This window comes from Polypterus senegalus, chromosome 12 (assembly GCF_016835505.1).
Source record: "Polypterus senegalus isolate Bchr_013 chromosome 12, ASM1683550v1, whole genome shotgun sequence".
Classification (NCBI taxonomy): Eukaryota; Metazoa; Chordata; class Cladistia; order Polypteriformes; family Polypteridae; genus Polypterus; species Polypterus senegalus.
In genome coordinates, this window is record NC_053165.1 from 29,032,504 (window position 1) to 29,047,681 (window position 15,178).

Here is a 15,178-nt window from a genome sequence, read left to right on the forward strand (position 1 = left end):
AAGATGCCTATTTTAAAATGTATGGAATTAGTTTCTACTTGAGTGGGCTGTGCAGTGGATTATTTCCCAACCTAGCGATGTCTTGTTCCAAACATTGCCAGTATAGACTCTTGTCTCAGCAACCCTGAATTTGATTACAAGGGTCTGAGAGTGTTGAAAAAGTATGTTAAGGCCAATCTACACCAGAAGTAAATGTGCACAACTAAACCATACCGAAGACAAACACTTTTAACCTGATAGACAACAGCAGCATTCAATTAAAAACTGAATTATAATCAGGGACCTTTTTTCTTTAAATTATGTAATATTTTAAAATGAAAAACTGACAGTTTAGTAATTGGTGACAGTTATAAAACTGAAATAATATCTTTATATGAAATTGAAATATAGATCAGCACTCACCTGAAATGTCACTTCCAGAATACGATTTCTTTTCTTCATTTTCATCAACTGGGAACTCATCCGTTCCAATCTATTATTTAAACATACATAAAAAAAGATGTACAACTTTAATTGATTACATGATATACAGGTAAATACTTTAGCTGTTTCTGTCTCTGAATTTTGATCCAAAACTATGAGACATTTAAATAATAATAGTCTTTATGTTTTATATACTGTGCTGTCAAACAATTGCTACTATTTGTATATGAAAAAAGACTTATGCATAGTTGCTCTGTTGAATATGAAGGCATTCAAGTGAAAAATGTTCATCTTGATGTAAAAAAAAAAACATACACTGTCATAAATGATAAATTAATAACATAAATTTGAGAATAAACAGAGTTCACCAAAGTAACACTATTATTAGTCTGTATGAACTGAAAGTATTGTATTGGCGAATACAAAATCTAAAACAAATCACAGAATTACTAAGTATTAATATAAATGACTTTACAAATTTCTCAAATATAAGCTATCTTTTCATTAACACTTTCACTCCTTACACTTACAACCTTAGTAAATCCACATGAATGACAAGAGACTAAAATATGATATCTACTACTTGCAAACTTCAATTATTCTACACATAATTAACAAATCATTATTAATTTGCTTTGTCATTGGTTCCCTTAAATTAATCATACCTTGTTTGAAAGCCACGGGGATTTACTACACACTCATAGCAATCATATTGTTACAGTATGTACAGTTGACTTTTAATCTGGCATGAAATCATACGTGTGCCATGTTAAAAAAAACAACCTAGTAATAATTCTGAACAGGGAATACCCATGTTTCATACATCAATTGAAAGGTCTCGAGCAGCAGATTTCAAATGATGGCATCAACAGTCAGTTCAACTGAACACCCGGCTCACACAGGCCCACAATTGACACAATGATCGTCTGATTTTTTGCATGCTTGCACATGTAACTCCACAAAACAAAAGCAAAATTATACAAAAGACATACGATTACTTACATCAGGTTGACATGAATAAAACAAGCCATATGCTTGTGTCACTACGTGGAAACAGCGCTGAGTAATCTGACACAAAGGCAAGACATTGAGGACGAGGTTGGCACCTACTATCTGGCATTTCTGGCAGGGGTTGTTCTTGCTCAGTGGATCCTATATTTTCAAACTTCACACCAATGGATAGTTGAGCCCAATACGCTTCTGACAACACTGTTACGGTCTTGTGGCCATGTTTTTTCAAAAGCTGACGTCCTCCCATACAAATCAACCTCTGATGCCAAGCCATTCAGTGGACATTTTGTGTGTTGTTGCATATAACGTCACAAACCAACAGCGAATATAGACATGTTATATATCAGATTCTACCGAATAAAACTAGCTCAAGCTTGTCACTGTGGGATGATGCATAAGCGAGACATTGTTTGTTATAGAGTGTCTATGCTTGCCTGCTTGGCATTGGCAATCTGGCACTTTTGATCAGGTTCCTCTGGTTTTGTGGTTTATGCCATCGCATGCTTTATACCATTGTATAGGTGCGACTGAGATGTTTCCGATAATGTATAACATGCCCATTGTCACACACGTGTGCATGAGAGGTAGCTGAAGGATCCAAATAGTGACTATTCCATGCCTGACCAGGGGGTGGCAAGGTGCACTGACTTTTTCTGTCAATCCTCTTCAGGCCATTCACGGGAAATCCCACAGGGTTTCAGCGCCCGTGATGATGTCATTTCCAGTTTCACCACCCCGTGATGGCATCACTTCTAGTTCCAGTGCCCAATGACGACGTCACTTCTGGTTCTGCCGCCCATGATGATGGCACTTCCTGTCCCAATGACACCACTTCCGGACCAAACCATTAAAGTTGCCATCTTTGCCACGTGATTTCAGTTCTGTTTTGGACTTTAACCCAGACACAACTCAATGATATTTAGGCAGCCAAGGCATAATACACGGATGGCTGCCCCAACTCTTTTTAAGTTTCCTTTCCATTCTTGAAACATGTTTGAAAAAAAGAATAAAAATAAACAAAATAAACAAAAATGGTGCTTTTTTATTTGAGTGTATGTGTTTCTGTAGTGTGTATATATATATATACAGTACAGGCCAAAAGTTTGGACACACCTCCTCATTCAATGTGTTTTCTTTATTTTCATCACCATTTACAGCACTCCATCACTCTCCTTCTTGGTCAAATAGCCCTTACACAGCCTGGAGGTGTGTTTGGGGTCATTGTCCTGTTGAAAATAAATGATCGTCCAACTAACCTGACTTCTGCGCAACACAACTGCTGGTCCCAACCCCATTGATAAAGCAAGAAATTCCACTAAATAACCCTGATAAGGCACACCTGTGAAGTGAAAACCATTTCAGGTGACTACCTGTTGAAGCTCATCGAGAGAATGCCAAGAGTGGCCAAGCTCTACATCAACAACAGGCTGTACAAGGAGCGAGGAGTGACAGACTGGCTTTATTAGCCCAACATCAGGTCACAAGTTTATTTTTCTTATCGGGATTCACTGGGTATGAGCATGTCAGGATATAAAAAAAAGCTGCTATATCCGTGTTTAGATGATGGGATCACCTGTTCTCTCGCCACCCCACACCTCTAACACCTTTTCTTTTTACTTTTTTTTTTCTTTTCTTAACCTGTATCACTCTTTCCTTTCCTTCTTTTACCTGCTTCTGGAACTTTACATCCGCATGACACAATCACACAACTTTCCTACACTGCGTCAGCACACACACAACGCATACAAACACTAGATTATAATTATTACATTTTATCATACAACCACAAACACTTTTGGTTCTGTCTGATTATTATTATTATTATTATTATTATTGTCTGATTATTATCAGCTTTAGTATTATTATCAGCATTATTATTATTATTTATTTTCAGCATTCATATTATTATTATCATCAGCATTAATAATATTATTATTGTTATTAGCATTATTATGCATATATTTTTTATTTACTTATTTATTGCTTTATTTTTATTTATATATATATATTTTTTTTTTTTTATTTTTTTTTCTTCAGATTAAATTATACATTTATTTACTTAACTAACTCACCTGAAGGCACCATACATTAGCTAATCACACACACAACTATGGGTACACTAAGGTTTGTCAGTTGGAATGTTCATGGAACTGGCTCTAGAGAGAAGAGATTAAAGATTTTTGATCAGCTTAAAAGACTGCAGGCAGATGTTGTCTTATTACAAGAGACTCATAGGTCTGCCACAGTTGCAGATGAACTTAAAACATCTGAGTTTCCCACACTGTTCTCTGCCGCCTATAACTCTAGACAAAGAGGTGTAGCTATTTTAATACACAAAAATACAAATTTCAAAGTATTGGACACAGTCTCAGATCCAGATGGTAGATTTATAATACTAAAACTATCTATACAAAATCAAAGCTTATGTATTGTTAGCATATACTGTCCAAACATAGATGACCCGCATTCTTTCATAATTTTTCTCTGTACTCTCCGAACACTTGGACTGTCCACTTATACTTGCGGAGATTTTAATTTTTGGATGGATCATTCTTCAGACAGGCTCAGTACAGCTGGGACTCAGCGCAGTTGGCATTCCACTAATATAGTCAAACAGTATATGAGTGATTATGGGCTTTGTGATGCATGGCGATCTTTTTATCCCAGCCGTAGAGAGTATACTTTTTTCTCACATGTTCATCACTCTCACTCACGTTTGGACTATTTTCTAGTCAGCAGCTCATTATTGGCTGACATTTCAGACACTGAGATACACCCTATAGTTGTCAGCGATCATGCTCCAGTTTCTTTAACTCTGTTAAATAAGAAAACAATCCCATCAGGTAAAACTGGAGGTTTAATACGTCACTGCTTAAAGATGAAGGTTTTGTGGAATATTATAAAAAAGAGTGGGCTTTATATTTAGAACACAATGACATTCCTGGAACATCAGCATCTGTTCTCTGGGAGGCAGGGAAAGCAGTGATGAGAGGTAAAATAATTTCCTTCTCATCACATAAGAAAAAAATAGAAAACAAACGTATTCAGGAATTAGAAGAAATCATTAAGTCTCTAGAGGCATCCCCAGAAGAAGAATTACAAAACAAATTGCGTAAAAGTAAACTAGAACTTAAAGGAATTATTGACAAAAACACAATTTTAGCACAAAGACTACGAATAGAAAACTTTGAACACGGTAATAAATCAGGCAAGTTTTTAGCCAACCAGTTAAAAATAAACAAAGAGAAAACTGCCATATCTGCTGTTAAAGACTCAACTGGGAATATAGTATATGACCCTGAAAGAATAAACAACACTTTCAGAGATTTTTACAAAACCTTGTACTCACCACAGATTAACCCATCAGATAATGAGATCAATGAGTTTCTAGACAGGATAATACTTCCTAAATTATCAGATAGCCAAGCTACAGTCCTGGACTCGCCATTAACATCAGATGAGCTTCAGGAAGCTCTTAACTCCATGCCTAATAGGAAGGCTCCAGGTCCAGATGGGTTTCCAGCAGAGTTCTACAAAGAATTCTGGATCATTCTGGCGCCAACATTCTTCAGAATGATGTGTGAAATACAAGAAAATGGTAGACTACAGCCAAACATGAATTCAGCCAACATTAGTCTCCTGTTAAAACCAGGCAAAGATCCTATATTTCCTACCAGCTATCGCCCAATTTCTCTTATTAATGTTGACCTGAAAATAATTTGTAAAGCCCTTGCAAAAAGATTAGAGAAGGTAACCCCTTTCATAATACATCCAGACCAAACTGGTTTCATTAAGGGGAGACATTCATCCACAAATTCACGTAGATTACTCAACTTAATAGACTTTTCTTATAGCAGAAACATGGAAACCAGTATATTATCTCTCGATGCAGAAAAGGCTTTTGATAGAGTTAACTGGAAGTTCTTATTTGCAACTTTACATAAATTTGGTTTTGGAAACTTCTTCATAAACTGGTTAAAAATTTTATACAGTTCACCAACAGCATGCGTCAGGACAAATGACCAAACATCAGATAGCTTCTGTCTTCAGAGGGGGACCAGGCAGGGATGCCCTCTCTCCCCCTCGCTATTTGCTATCTTTATTGAACCACTAGCAGCAGCAATCAGGCAAACTACAGTTATTAAAGGCATAAAGTGTAAGAACATAGAACATAAAATCAGTCTTTATGCAGATGACGTGTTACTTTATCTTCAGAATTCTCAATCCTCTCTCTCCCAGGCAATTGAACTAATAAACTCCTTTTCAAGAGTTTCAGATTATTCAATAAACTGGTTAAAATCCACAGTTCTTCCAATTAATTTCTCTTTTGTCAATTCCCTTAATACACAATTGGAATCAGGGAATATTACATACCTGGGCATTCATGTGTCTCCCAGGCTGGCAGATCTAACTAAACTAAACTACATCCCACTATTAAAGAAAGTGGAAGATGATCTTGCTAGATGGAAATCCTTACCGATATCACTTATGGGGAGGGTTGCCACAATTAAAATGATGGTTTTACCAAGAATCAATTACTTATTTTCTATGATCCCAAACAAGCCATCATCTGATTGGTTTAGATCCCTGGACTCCTCCATCACTAAATTCCTTTGGAAGGATAAACCTCCACGAATTAGCTTAAAAACACTACAGAAGACCAAAGATAGAGGAGGGTTGGATCTACCCAACTTCTATCATTATTTCTTAACCAACAGGCTCCAATATATACCAAGATGGTTGCAACATAACCCGCTGGATGAGTCCTGGTTAGATGTAGAACAGACACTTTGCAATACTATAGAGCTTTCGGACCTACCGTTTATTAGCTCAAAAATAAGAAAGCATGAAAGCTTTAAAAGTATTAATATCAGTACCTCACTGACAGCATGGTGGGAATATCTAAAAATGACGGAGTCTTCACTAATTCCATGCAGACACACACCCATCTGGAATAATCCTGACATATTGCAAAACAATAAAATGATGAACCTCCCATACTGGAAAAGTAAAGGAATTCTATACATGGAACACATAGTTGAAGGATTGGATTTCATTCCATTTAACAGAATAGTCTCCCAATTTGGGATAGACAAGAATAGATTTTAGAATATCTCCAAATTAAATCAGTAGTTAAAGAAAAATTTAAGCTTAAAGTAGAATTACAAACACCATCAAGGGTATTAGACTTCTGTAATCTCAAACACCCCAAATTACTGTCTAAAGTATATAAAACATTGACCAAAATAGATGATACAATAGCAATTCCTATAGGCAAATGGGAGGAGGATCTATTAGTTAGCTTTGATCAGACTTTCTGGTCCCAAACCTGTTTAAAAACTTTTAAAACGATCAGAAACCCCAATTTACAACTAATTCAATACAAAATTCTACACAGAGTACACTATACAGGTCATCGGATGTTCAGGATGGGATTTGTGCCATCTGACACCTGCACACACTGCACAGACAACATTCCTGACAGTTATATCCACGCACTGTGGTCATGTCCACCTGTTCAGGATTCTGGTATAGAGTATGTGAAGACCTGTCAAAGTGTCTGAAATGTGATATCCCAACTTCCCCCTCATTTTGCTTGCTGGGGAACCTAGAGGATGTCCCGATTGAAACAAATTTGGTTCACGTGGTTCTCACTGCCATATGCATCGCTAAGAAAACTATCCTCATAAACTGGAAAAACAAAGATAATCTTTGCATTAACCAGTATAGAAATCTTTTATTGGATCATATTACACTTGAGACAGCCTCTGCCTCCACTTCAAATCAATCTCTCTGGGCTCCTTTGATCGGTTCCATCACATAGCGATGATGGAGGGTCATTGATATGGTCCTGCGGGATGCTGTGGTTGATGTGGTGGAGAGTCTGAGCTTGGAGTATCTGGAGGATCCCTGGGGTGGGTTCACTAGGGGGTCTTGGGCTGGGGGCTGCTGCCCGACTCTGGTGGTGCTTGGGTTACCTCCGGGGTGGGCTTCTGGTGGTTGTGTGTAGGGCCTTAGGGGGTCTTGGCGGTGGCTGCGGTCGCTGCCTAGTGGCCGCAATGCCCCTGGGTTGGTCTGGGTGTGGGCCTGGTGGCTTAGGGTTTGGGGCGGCCGTCCCGGATGGGGATATGGGTGGGGCCTTGGGGATTGGGTCCTGGCATGTACGCTGCGGGAAGAGGGCGGAACGTGCGGCAGTTCCACCATGGGGAGGGATGTCCGGGAGGGAGGATCCAGCTTTATCCTGGGTGTCTTATGTCTTACTTAATCTGAATGTTGAGTAAATGTGGGGATGGGAGTAAATATTCTGCTGGGGTGGTGTGGGTTGGTGGCCTCAGACTCCGTGGGGCTCTGTGATGCTGCTGCTTCGGGCCATGGCTAGATAGGCTGGGGCCTCCTGCCCGGGTGGATTTTGGGAACGGAGGTGCCTATTGGGGCCAGTAGGGGAGCTGGCTCCCTGGAGGGCTCAGGCCCCTCAGCCGTTCCTCCCCATCCTCAGACATTTCCCTCCTCCTGCTCCTTCACATCATCACACAAACATGCACATAGGGCCTTGGGGTGTGGGTAAGTCAGGGGTGCGGTATGGATCCCGTTTCCGCAGTCCTGTGGCAGCCTACACCCCAATTTTATTTGCACATTAAACACTTCCACAAAAACATTCCACACAAATGCACACTTAGGGCCTTGGGAGTGGGCACACTCAACGGCATCCGGTGGGGAAATTTCAGCCTCACTCCGAGTGCGGTGTCCACTTCCAATTTTAAACTGCACCTAGTCACGGAGAGTTTTGGGGGGGAGGTGGGGCTGTGTGTTGGCATCAGCTGGTGTAGGCCACATGGTGCCGGCACTGCCTGCGCCCCAACCACAAAATGCACCTTATCAGCACACACCAACACTACATTAGAGCAGGCGGAGGGAGACTAGAGGTCTTATCACACTCTGTTCTCAGTTAGCTGCCGGGGCTGGAGGCTAGGAGTGGGAGCTGGCCGTCTGCCTGTGGTCTGGAGTGGTGGGTTGCTTTGCTCTACGTTGGATGGGGTGCCTGCTCACTATTACCCCTGCGGAACGGGCTAACTCTGGCGTCCAGGAATGGCTGTACCTCAGGTGCGGCAGCACCGGGACCAGAGTTAGGTAGGGTGTGTGTGGGAGTGTGAATGGGTGTCTGGCGTACATCCTTGTAAGTCTTGGGTTGTATGTGTATGTGAGAGCATGAGGGAGGGAGTGTATGACTGTGTTTGTGTGTGACTGTATATGTCAGGTGGGGTTTTGGACTCCTCCCTCTCCTGGGACATCTGGCAATACTACAACATCTTTGCCTACCCTCCCCTGCCTTAAGCATCTGTCTGGTCGCTCCCGGTGGCTGCCTGGTGGGATCTGGTTCCCTGGGCTCTGTTGGATCCTCGGCGGGTGGGTGCCCTGGGTCCCGGGCTGCTGGGTTCCGGGCCCGGCCGACTCGGGGAGAGCGGCTGGGCGGGCCTGAGGGCTTGCCGTTGATATCTCCGGGACTCTGCCGGCTGCTGGTTGTGACCCCCGGGGTGATCCTCTGCGCCTCTCGGGTGGGGGTTGGGGCTTCTCTGGTGACGGCCTCCCTGGGGTCTCCGCGCTCTGGGGTGACCTCTGGATCTCTGGGCTTGGAACTCCCTCCCTCTTCCGCTTTTTGGGGGCAGGTCTGTGGCCCTTCACACTCACTATTGGATGCTCCTATAGAGAAACCTTACACATACAAGCGTGCGTACACACACAGGTGCTCACATGGTGATTTCATAAGTATGACTTGGACATCTTCAGCACATGATCTAAGGTTGTGGTGGCCTTAAATGCCTCAGTAATAATTACTGTATGATTGTCAGCAAACATTTTTATATATCTTCATGTAGCTGATGCGGCAATGTTTTTGTCTTGTGGTTTGTTTGTTTCCCCCTCTCTTTCTGCAGGTCTAGAAGCGGATTCTGGTTCATTTATTGTTTATTCTATACGAAACCCCCCCCTCCCCCTTTACCTCCATCTCTTCCTTCTCTCTCTTCTTTTTCTTTCACTTTTGTCTCCGTGTCCGGTTCGAATCTTAAAAACATCTAAAAATATTTTTTAATAAAGTTTTGGTATCAGGCGTGACGTCAGCAGAAGCTGTAACGCTCCACCTGAGAGAAAAACTGTAAGGCTAGTCGCCAGCATTCAGACATCAATTCTGATTGCTTCACAGCCGAACAGGACACGGTAAAAAAAGAGAATGCCAAGAGTGTGCAAAGCAGTAATCAGAGCAAAGGTGGCTATTTTGAAGAAACTAGAATATAAAACATGTTTTCAGTTATTTCACCTTTTTTGTTAAGTACATAACTCCACGTGTTCATTCATAGTTTTGATGCCTTCAGTGAGAATCTACCAATGTAAATGGTAATGAAAGTAAAGAAAACACATTGAATGAGGAGGTGTGTCCAAACTTTTGGCCTGTACTGTATATATATAAAAAAAAGATCAACATGTGCGTTGATCCTGCTGCACAATGCACATGTAGATCTGACTCTAAGTAACAGCCCAAGTACAGACGCAAACCAAGTGTATGTGTGTACTGTATAATATTAACACAAAAGAGCAGCTTACTACTGAAAACGGCAAATATAGGAGTGAGTGGGGATCGAACCAGAGACTCTTGATTACACGTGGTTTGTGTCTGTACTTGCGCTGTTGCTTAGAGTCAGATCGGGGGTTGGGGGGTCATGGGGGTGTTAGAGCATGTGAGCTTATTCAGTGCAGCAGGATCAATGCACATGTTGATCTTTTTTTTCTTTCAGTACATGTGCCTTCCCTGTTTATTTATATATCTAGTGACTTATCTGCCTGTCTGTCTCTCTATATAAAATCATTCCCCATTATATATAACGTCAAAGCCTGATTATATAAAGTCAGCGTCGGAATATATAAACTCATTTTTTAATATATAAACTCAGCGTTGGAATATATAAAAATATTCCCAAATATATAAAATTTCCGTGCTTGTAATTTCACTCATACTAGTGAAAGGTAAACTTCGACAGAAGCCACTCAGAGTCGATCGGGCTTGTGAGGTTCGTCCAAAAATGCACCCATACAGAAAGAATAAATAAATATAGTGCTCAAAATGCTGGGCACATACATCATTTTGAATGAATTAACTGAATAGTGTTTTTTTTAAATATTTTTCTGAAGATGTTTTTGTTAACTTAGTTCATTACGTTGTATTAGGAACTCATTGAGTTTACTAAAAATGTGCCTGAGTCATTTCAATCAATATCAATATAATCTGACTTTAAATTTATATATTCAGGAATGAGGTTATATATTCCGATGCTGACTTTATATATTCAAGTTTTGACTTGATATATTCAGGAATTACTTTATATATTCCGAAAATCATTGTAATTGCCTGTTTGGCACCCCATAGGCACTGTATAATAGATATATAAAAAAACAGCTAAGGGGATAGATATATAGATAGATAGGAAGGAAAGGCACTATATGATAGGCAGACAGGGAAGCTGCTATATAATAATAAAATTACTGTTATTACTATATAGATAGATGGAGAGTTCAGGCAGGCAGGCAGAGCGGTGAAGGTTAAAAATAAAAAAAAATAAAAAACATTTTCTCCCCAGCGGGGAATCAAACTCGGGTCTCTGAGGCACGGGAAATCTGCTGTGCTCTGAGTCAGTAAATCGCTTGTTTGTGTTTATTTGATGTTTGGACTTCAGGCTTCACACATTTTATAGTTTATGCCTACATTTTGTAACATTTATTACTAAAATATGAAAATGTTTCTGTTTTAAAAATATGTTTGCACAGATTACTGTAGAAAAAGAACACACATGAAATGCGTGTGTTCCAAATAACAATCTATTATTTCCACTTCAAAACTCTACTTCACTCCCAGATAATCAATCAAGGCATAAGCTGGGAGAAGTTCGTGTACGTTCTAAGTCGGTGTGGGGGGGTGGAATAGCCGGCTGCTTGCAGTTTGTCTTTATCAGCACATTTAGATGACAAAAGACACTGGTGGAGAGGTGTGAACGGATTTAAGAAGTGATTTAAGGTGGGACGGATCTACGAGTTTTTTCGTAGGCTCTGGTAATTCTAGTGTTAATCCATTATTTACTAATCAGTGGATCTGATGGTAAAGTAGGTCCAGCCTTTGATTATCCAGTGTTGTTTACATGGGTGCCTGCTCTGCTTGTTTTTAATTGTCATTCATAAGATATAATGAAGGGGGAACTGCACAGAGAAAGGGAAAAGAATTGGCAAAAGAGGGTTAAGCATTTAAATCTATAGCAAAACTAAAAGTATTTCTAAAGGTTATATAAATGTAAAAATCATGCTGCTGTGCTTTTCTGAATGTAGAATAAAAAAAATGCCAGCTAATTAAACAAGATCAGTGTTATCAGGTATTGACATTGATTCTCAATCTGTTTAGAACAAAAACCTGCAGCCAAAGTGGGTCCCCAGGACAGAGTTTGGGAAGCACTGTTTTACAGTATTTTATATACATTTTATATTATTTATGTTTACAGTTTGGGCATCCCTAACTGTAAAGGTTCTAGAGTTTTTGGTGCCCTTGGTGTCAAATGCTATAACTGTGTGTTTGTGTGTTATCAACATGAAACTTTTCACAAGAACAGCTTTAAATATACTGTATTTTATAACAAAAATTTGGAAAATGAGTGATCGGCTATGTTTTTTGGCTATCTTGGCCTCAGTTTTTGAGTAAAAGAATTCTTAAATTTGACACTAAAACAATTTTTTTATAACATTTGAGAAGTTATACGTCATATTTTTGTGGAAAAATAACTGTCCTTCCTTTATTTATTGCATAATAAGGCTTTATTATGGTGTTCTCCCCTCAGTTGGAAATTGCTGAAAAATGCCTTCAGGGCATAAGAAGTTGGTATAAAAGAGCTTTGAGAACAAATCTAAAAGGGATTATATTGAAGATAACGTCAGAAAAGTAGGAGGCCAAGGGCAAACAATACTCCCAAATTAAATAATTTTGCCTTAAAACAGATGGGTAAATACTTCCATTAAATTATATCAGGTTAAGAAAGCAAAGAAAAGCGAATAAGAGGCTATTTACCAAAATATAACCTGTAGTTGAGTCCATATAAATGGTGCACCTACTGGCACAATTCAGTTGCTTTGTGATATCTTACCTTGATGCTACATAAAAATATCCAATAACGTAATGTCAATAACAAGTGCCTGGTGTCTTTACTTTATTGTAAAAACTGTTGAATATAAAAATAGGGACATTATGCTCAGACTAAAAAATGCGCTAGTAAGACAACTTCTGGAGAATTGTGTGCAGTTCTGGTCAACACACTACGAAAGATACATAGCAGCACATGAAGCTGTGAGAAGGAAAGCAACCAAGTGCATCTCACGAGTTGAGGACATATAATACTCTGACAAACTTGGATAATTATTACATTTTATTAGATAATTCAACTTAACGGTTAATCATGTGCTTAAGGGGGATTAAGGGGAAGTGCATTAGTTATGAAGTTAGGAAGCACTTCTTCATGTTGACAGTTATGGAAATTTGTAACTAATGAGGTATGTAGCTTAAGCAGAAACCTAGAGAACCTTTAAGAATTATCTGAATGAGATATTTGGACAGCTTAGCTATTAGCTAAACAAACAAGCTTGACTGACTGAATGATCTCTCCTTGTTTGTCAAATTTCTTATGTTCTCATAGAATGCAGTGCATAAATAAAATGATTCAAAATTAGACAAAGTGAAATTTACAAAAAACAAGCAGCCTATTACTTTTTGTTGAATTTATTTTTTCAAATCTCAGCTATCACTTAATAACAGATGTACTCATTAATTAACAAGGTACATAGTAAATAAGATCTACTTTGGTAAACAAAAAACTATTATTATTTTAACTACCAGTTGGTTACCAGATTTTCTTGTACTAGCAAAATTAACAGGCTCATTTTACCCTCATGGTTCTTGAATTATAAGCACTGGTTTGGTCAAAACATTTTTATTACAATGCAGTATTATTGTTTAATAAATGTAAATCAACAAAAAAAAAAACGACTGTCTTACCTTTATTCTAGTATTTACTTCTCCATCTGCAGTAATTGACTTTAGCTCAATTTTTTCTTCATTTTTCTGTTGCTCCACTGGTTGCTTCTCATTTTCAGGCTGTTTCTTTGAACTTGCAGTCCTTAAAAAAAAGTTATTAGGGTGAGTCCCATAATTTTTCTGTATTATTTCCTAAGGTTATAGCCACATCTACAAATGAAAAATGTATTTTTAAAAATAATTTAACTAGTAATAAATAATCACACACCAAATTTAAAAAACACTTCTAAATTAATTTTTAGGAAATTCATTGCAATTGTGAATTTACATGCATTTTAAGAGGCGACTTCATGCAACTTTATGTTATATTAAATTGCTGTTATGCTAATCACTGCTAGACACAAAGTGAGACAAACAGATTCTAACCACCTTCTCAGTAACTTAAGAGAGGAAGGATTTCTGAAACATATATAAGAATGGTTTAGAGCTTTCTTTTTTTAACAACAAATCACACAACTTGAAAATATTTGTTGAAGGGTAGTGATGTCAGATACCATTAACATACCTTGCCAATTTCTTTCTCTCCTTCTCTTCTTCTTCCTCTTTCTGGGCTGAAGTAAGGCTTTCAGCATCTGCCAGATTGTCAACAGCAATGGCCAAGAAAACATTTAGCAGTATGTCTGATCATTAAAGGAGTTATGGAAAACAATAAAACATCTGTAAAATGCCGCAAACCAATGTTTTAAGAATAAGAAAGAATGTATTACTCTAGATAAATTATTAATCTTGTTATTGTAATTTAATTTTCATATTGTCTCACGCCAAATCGAAACTTGTAAATAGGACAAATTACATAATAAAGGAAAAAATTATACACAGTAATTTGTCTCAAATGTATTTGCAATTAAATTAAATTTGATAATGAAGAATATTAAGGGACTATGAAGTTCAAAACAAAATAAGAAGCAAGTTTACTAAATATTACAGAAATGGGAGCATGTAATACATACCTGTACATTCTTAAACTCACCTAATGCAATTCAGGGGCTGGTGCCTATCTCAGTAGTGCAGGGCACAAAGCAGGAAGGCCTCCTGTACAGGTGCCCACTGTATGGCTCACACATGGACATACACTCACTCACACTGGAGCAATTTTGGAATCACCAATCCATATTGGTGATTCACATACCTAATAGTTCAGCAAAGAGGATACAGTTTCCACAAATGAAAAGAATGATGAAATATATGCAGACCAACATTCCTGGGAAGGATGGACCACCATAGGCTTTAATTCCATCATACATTACAGAGTTCCAGTCTTCTCCGGTTAGAATCTGCCACCAAAAAAGCACATACATATATAAAGGCTAAAGAAGACAGAATTTAAAAATGTATCACATTTAAAATCTATAATGGTATCAAAACATTTGCCAAACAATACAAAAAATATAAAAAGCATGCAAGAAAGTAAGTGATTCACTAATAATAATAATAATAACAATAATAATAATAATAACCCACTTTATTAAATTTTGACAATAAATAACATTTCAACTGTAAATAGAAAAAAAACAGTCCTACAAATAGAACCTTGGAATAGTGCACACATCAAATTGTGAGAACATTGAAATATGACAAATAATATTTACAGTTTTGGATTAATCTCCTGCAGTTTCCTTCTTTTATATT

General features: G+C 38.3%; 1 protein-coding gene across 9 annotated transcripts in view; it reads right to left on the minus strand.

Annotated features, from left to right (window-relative positions):
• The window catches only part of LOC120540046 (voltage-dependent L-type calcium channel subunit alpha-1C-like), a 1,017,626-nt gene that overhangs the window by 224,636 nt on the left and 777,812 nt on the right, over positions 1 to 15,178 (minus strand). For all 9 annotated transcript variants that reach the window (XM_039770507.1, XM_039770503.1, XM_039770506.1 and 6 more), the window contains exons 15-18: positions 14,703 to 14,823; positions 14,055 to 14,169; positions 13,511 to 13,631; positions 403 to 472 (exon numbers count right to left, since the gene is read on the minus strand). In XM_039770507.1, coding sequence (XP_039626441.1) covers positions 403 to 472; positions 13,511 to 13,631; positions 14,055 to 14,169; positions 14,703 to 14,823 — 427 coding nt within the window. The remainder of the gene's footprint in view (positions 1 to 402; positions 473 to 13,510; positions 13,632 to 14,054; positions 14,170 to 14,702; positions 14,824 to 15,178) is intronic.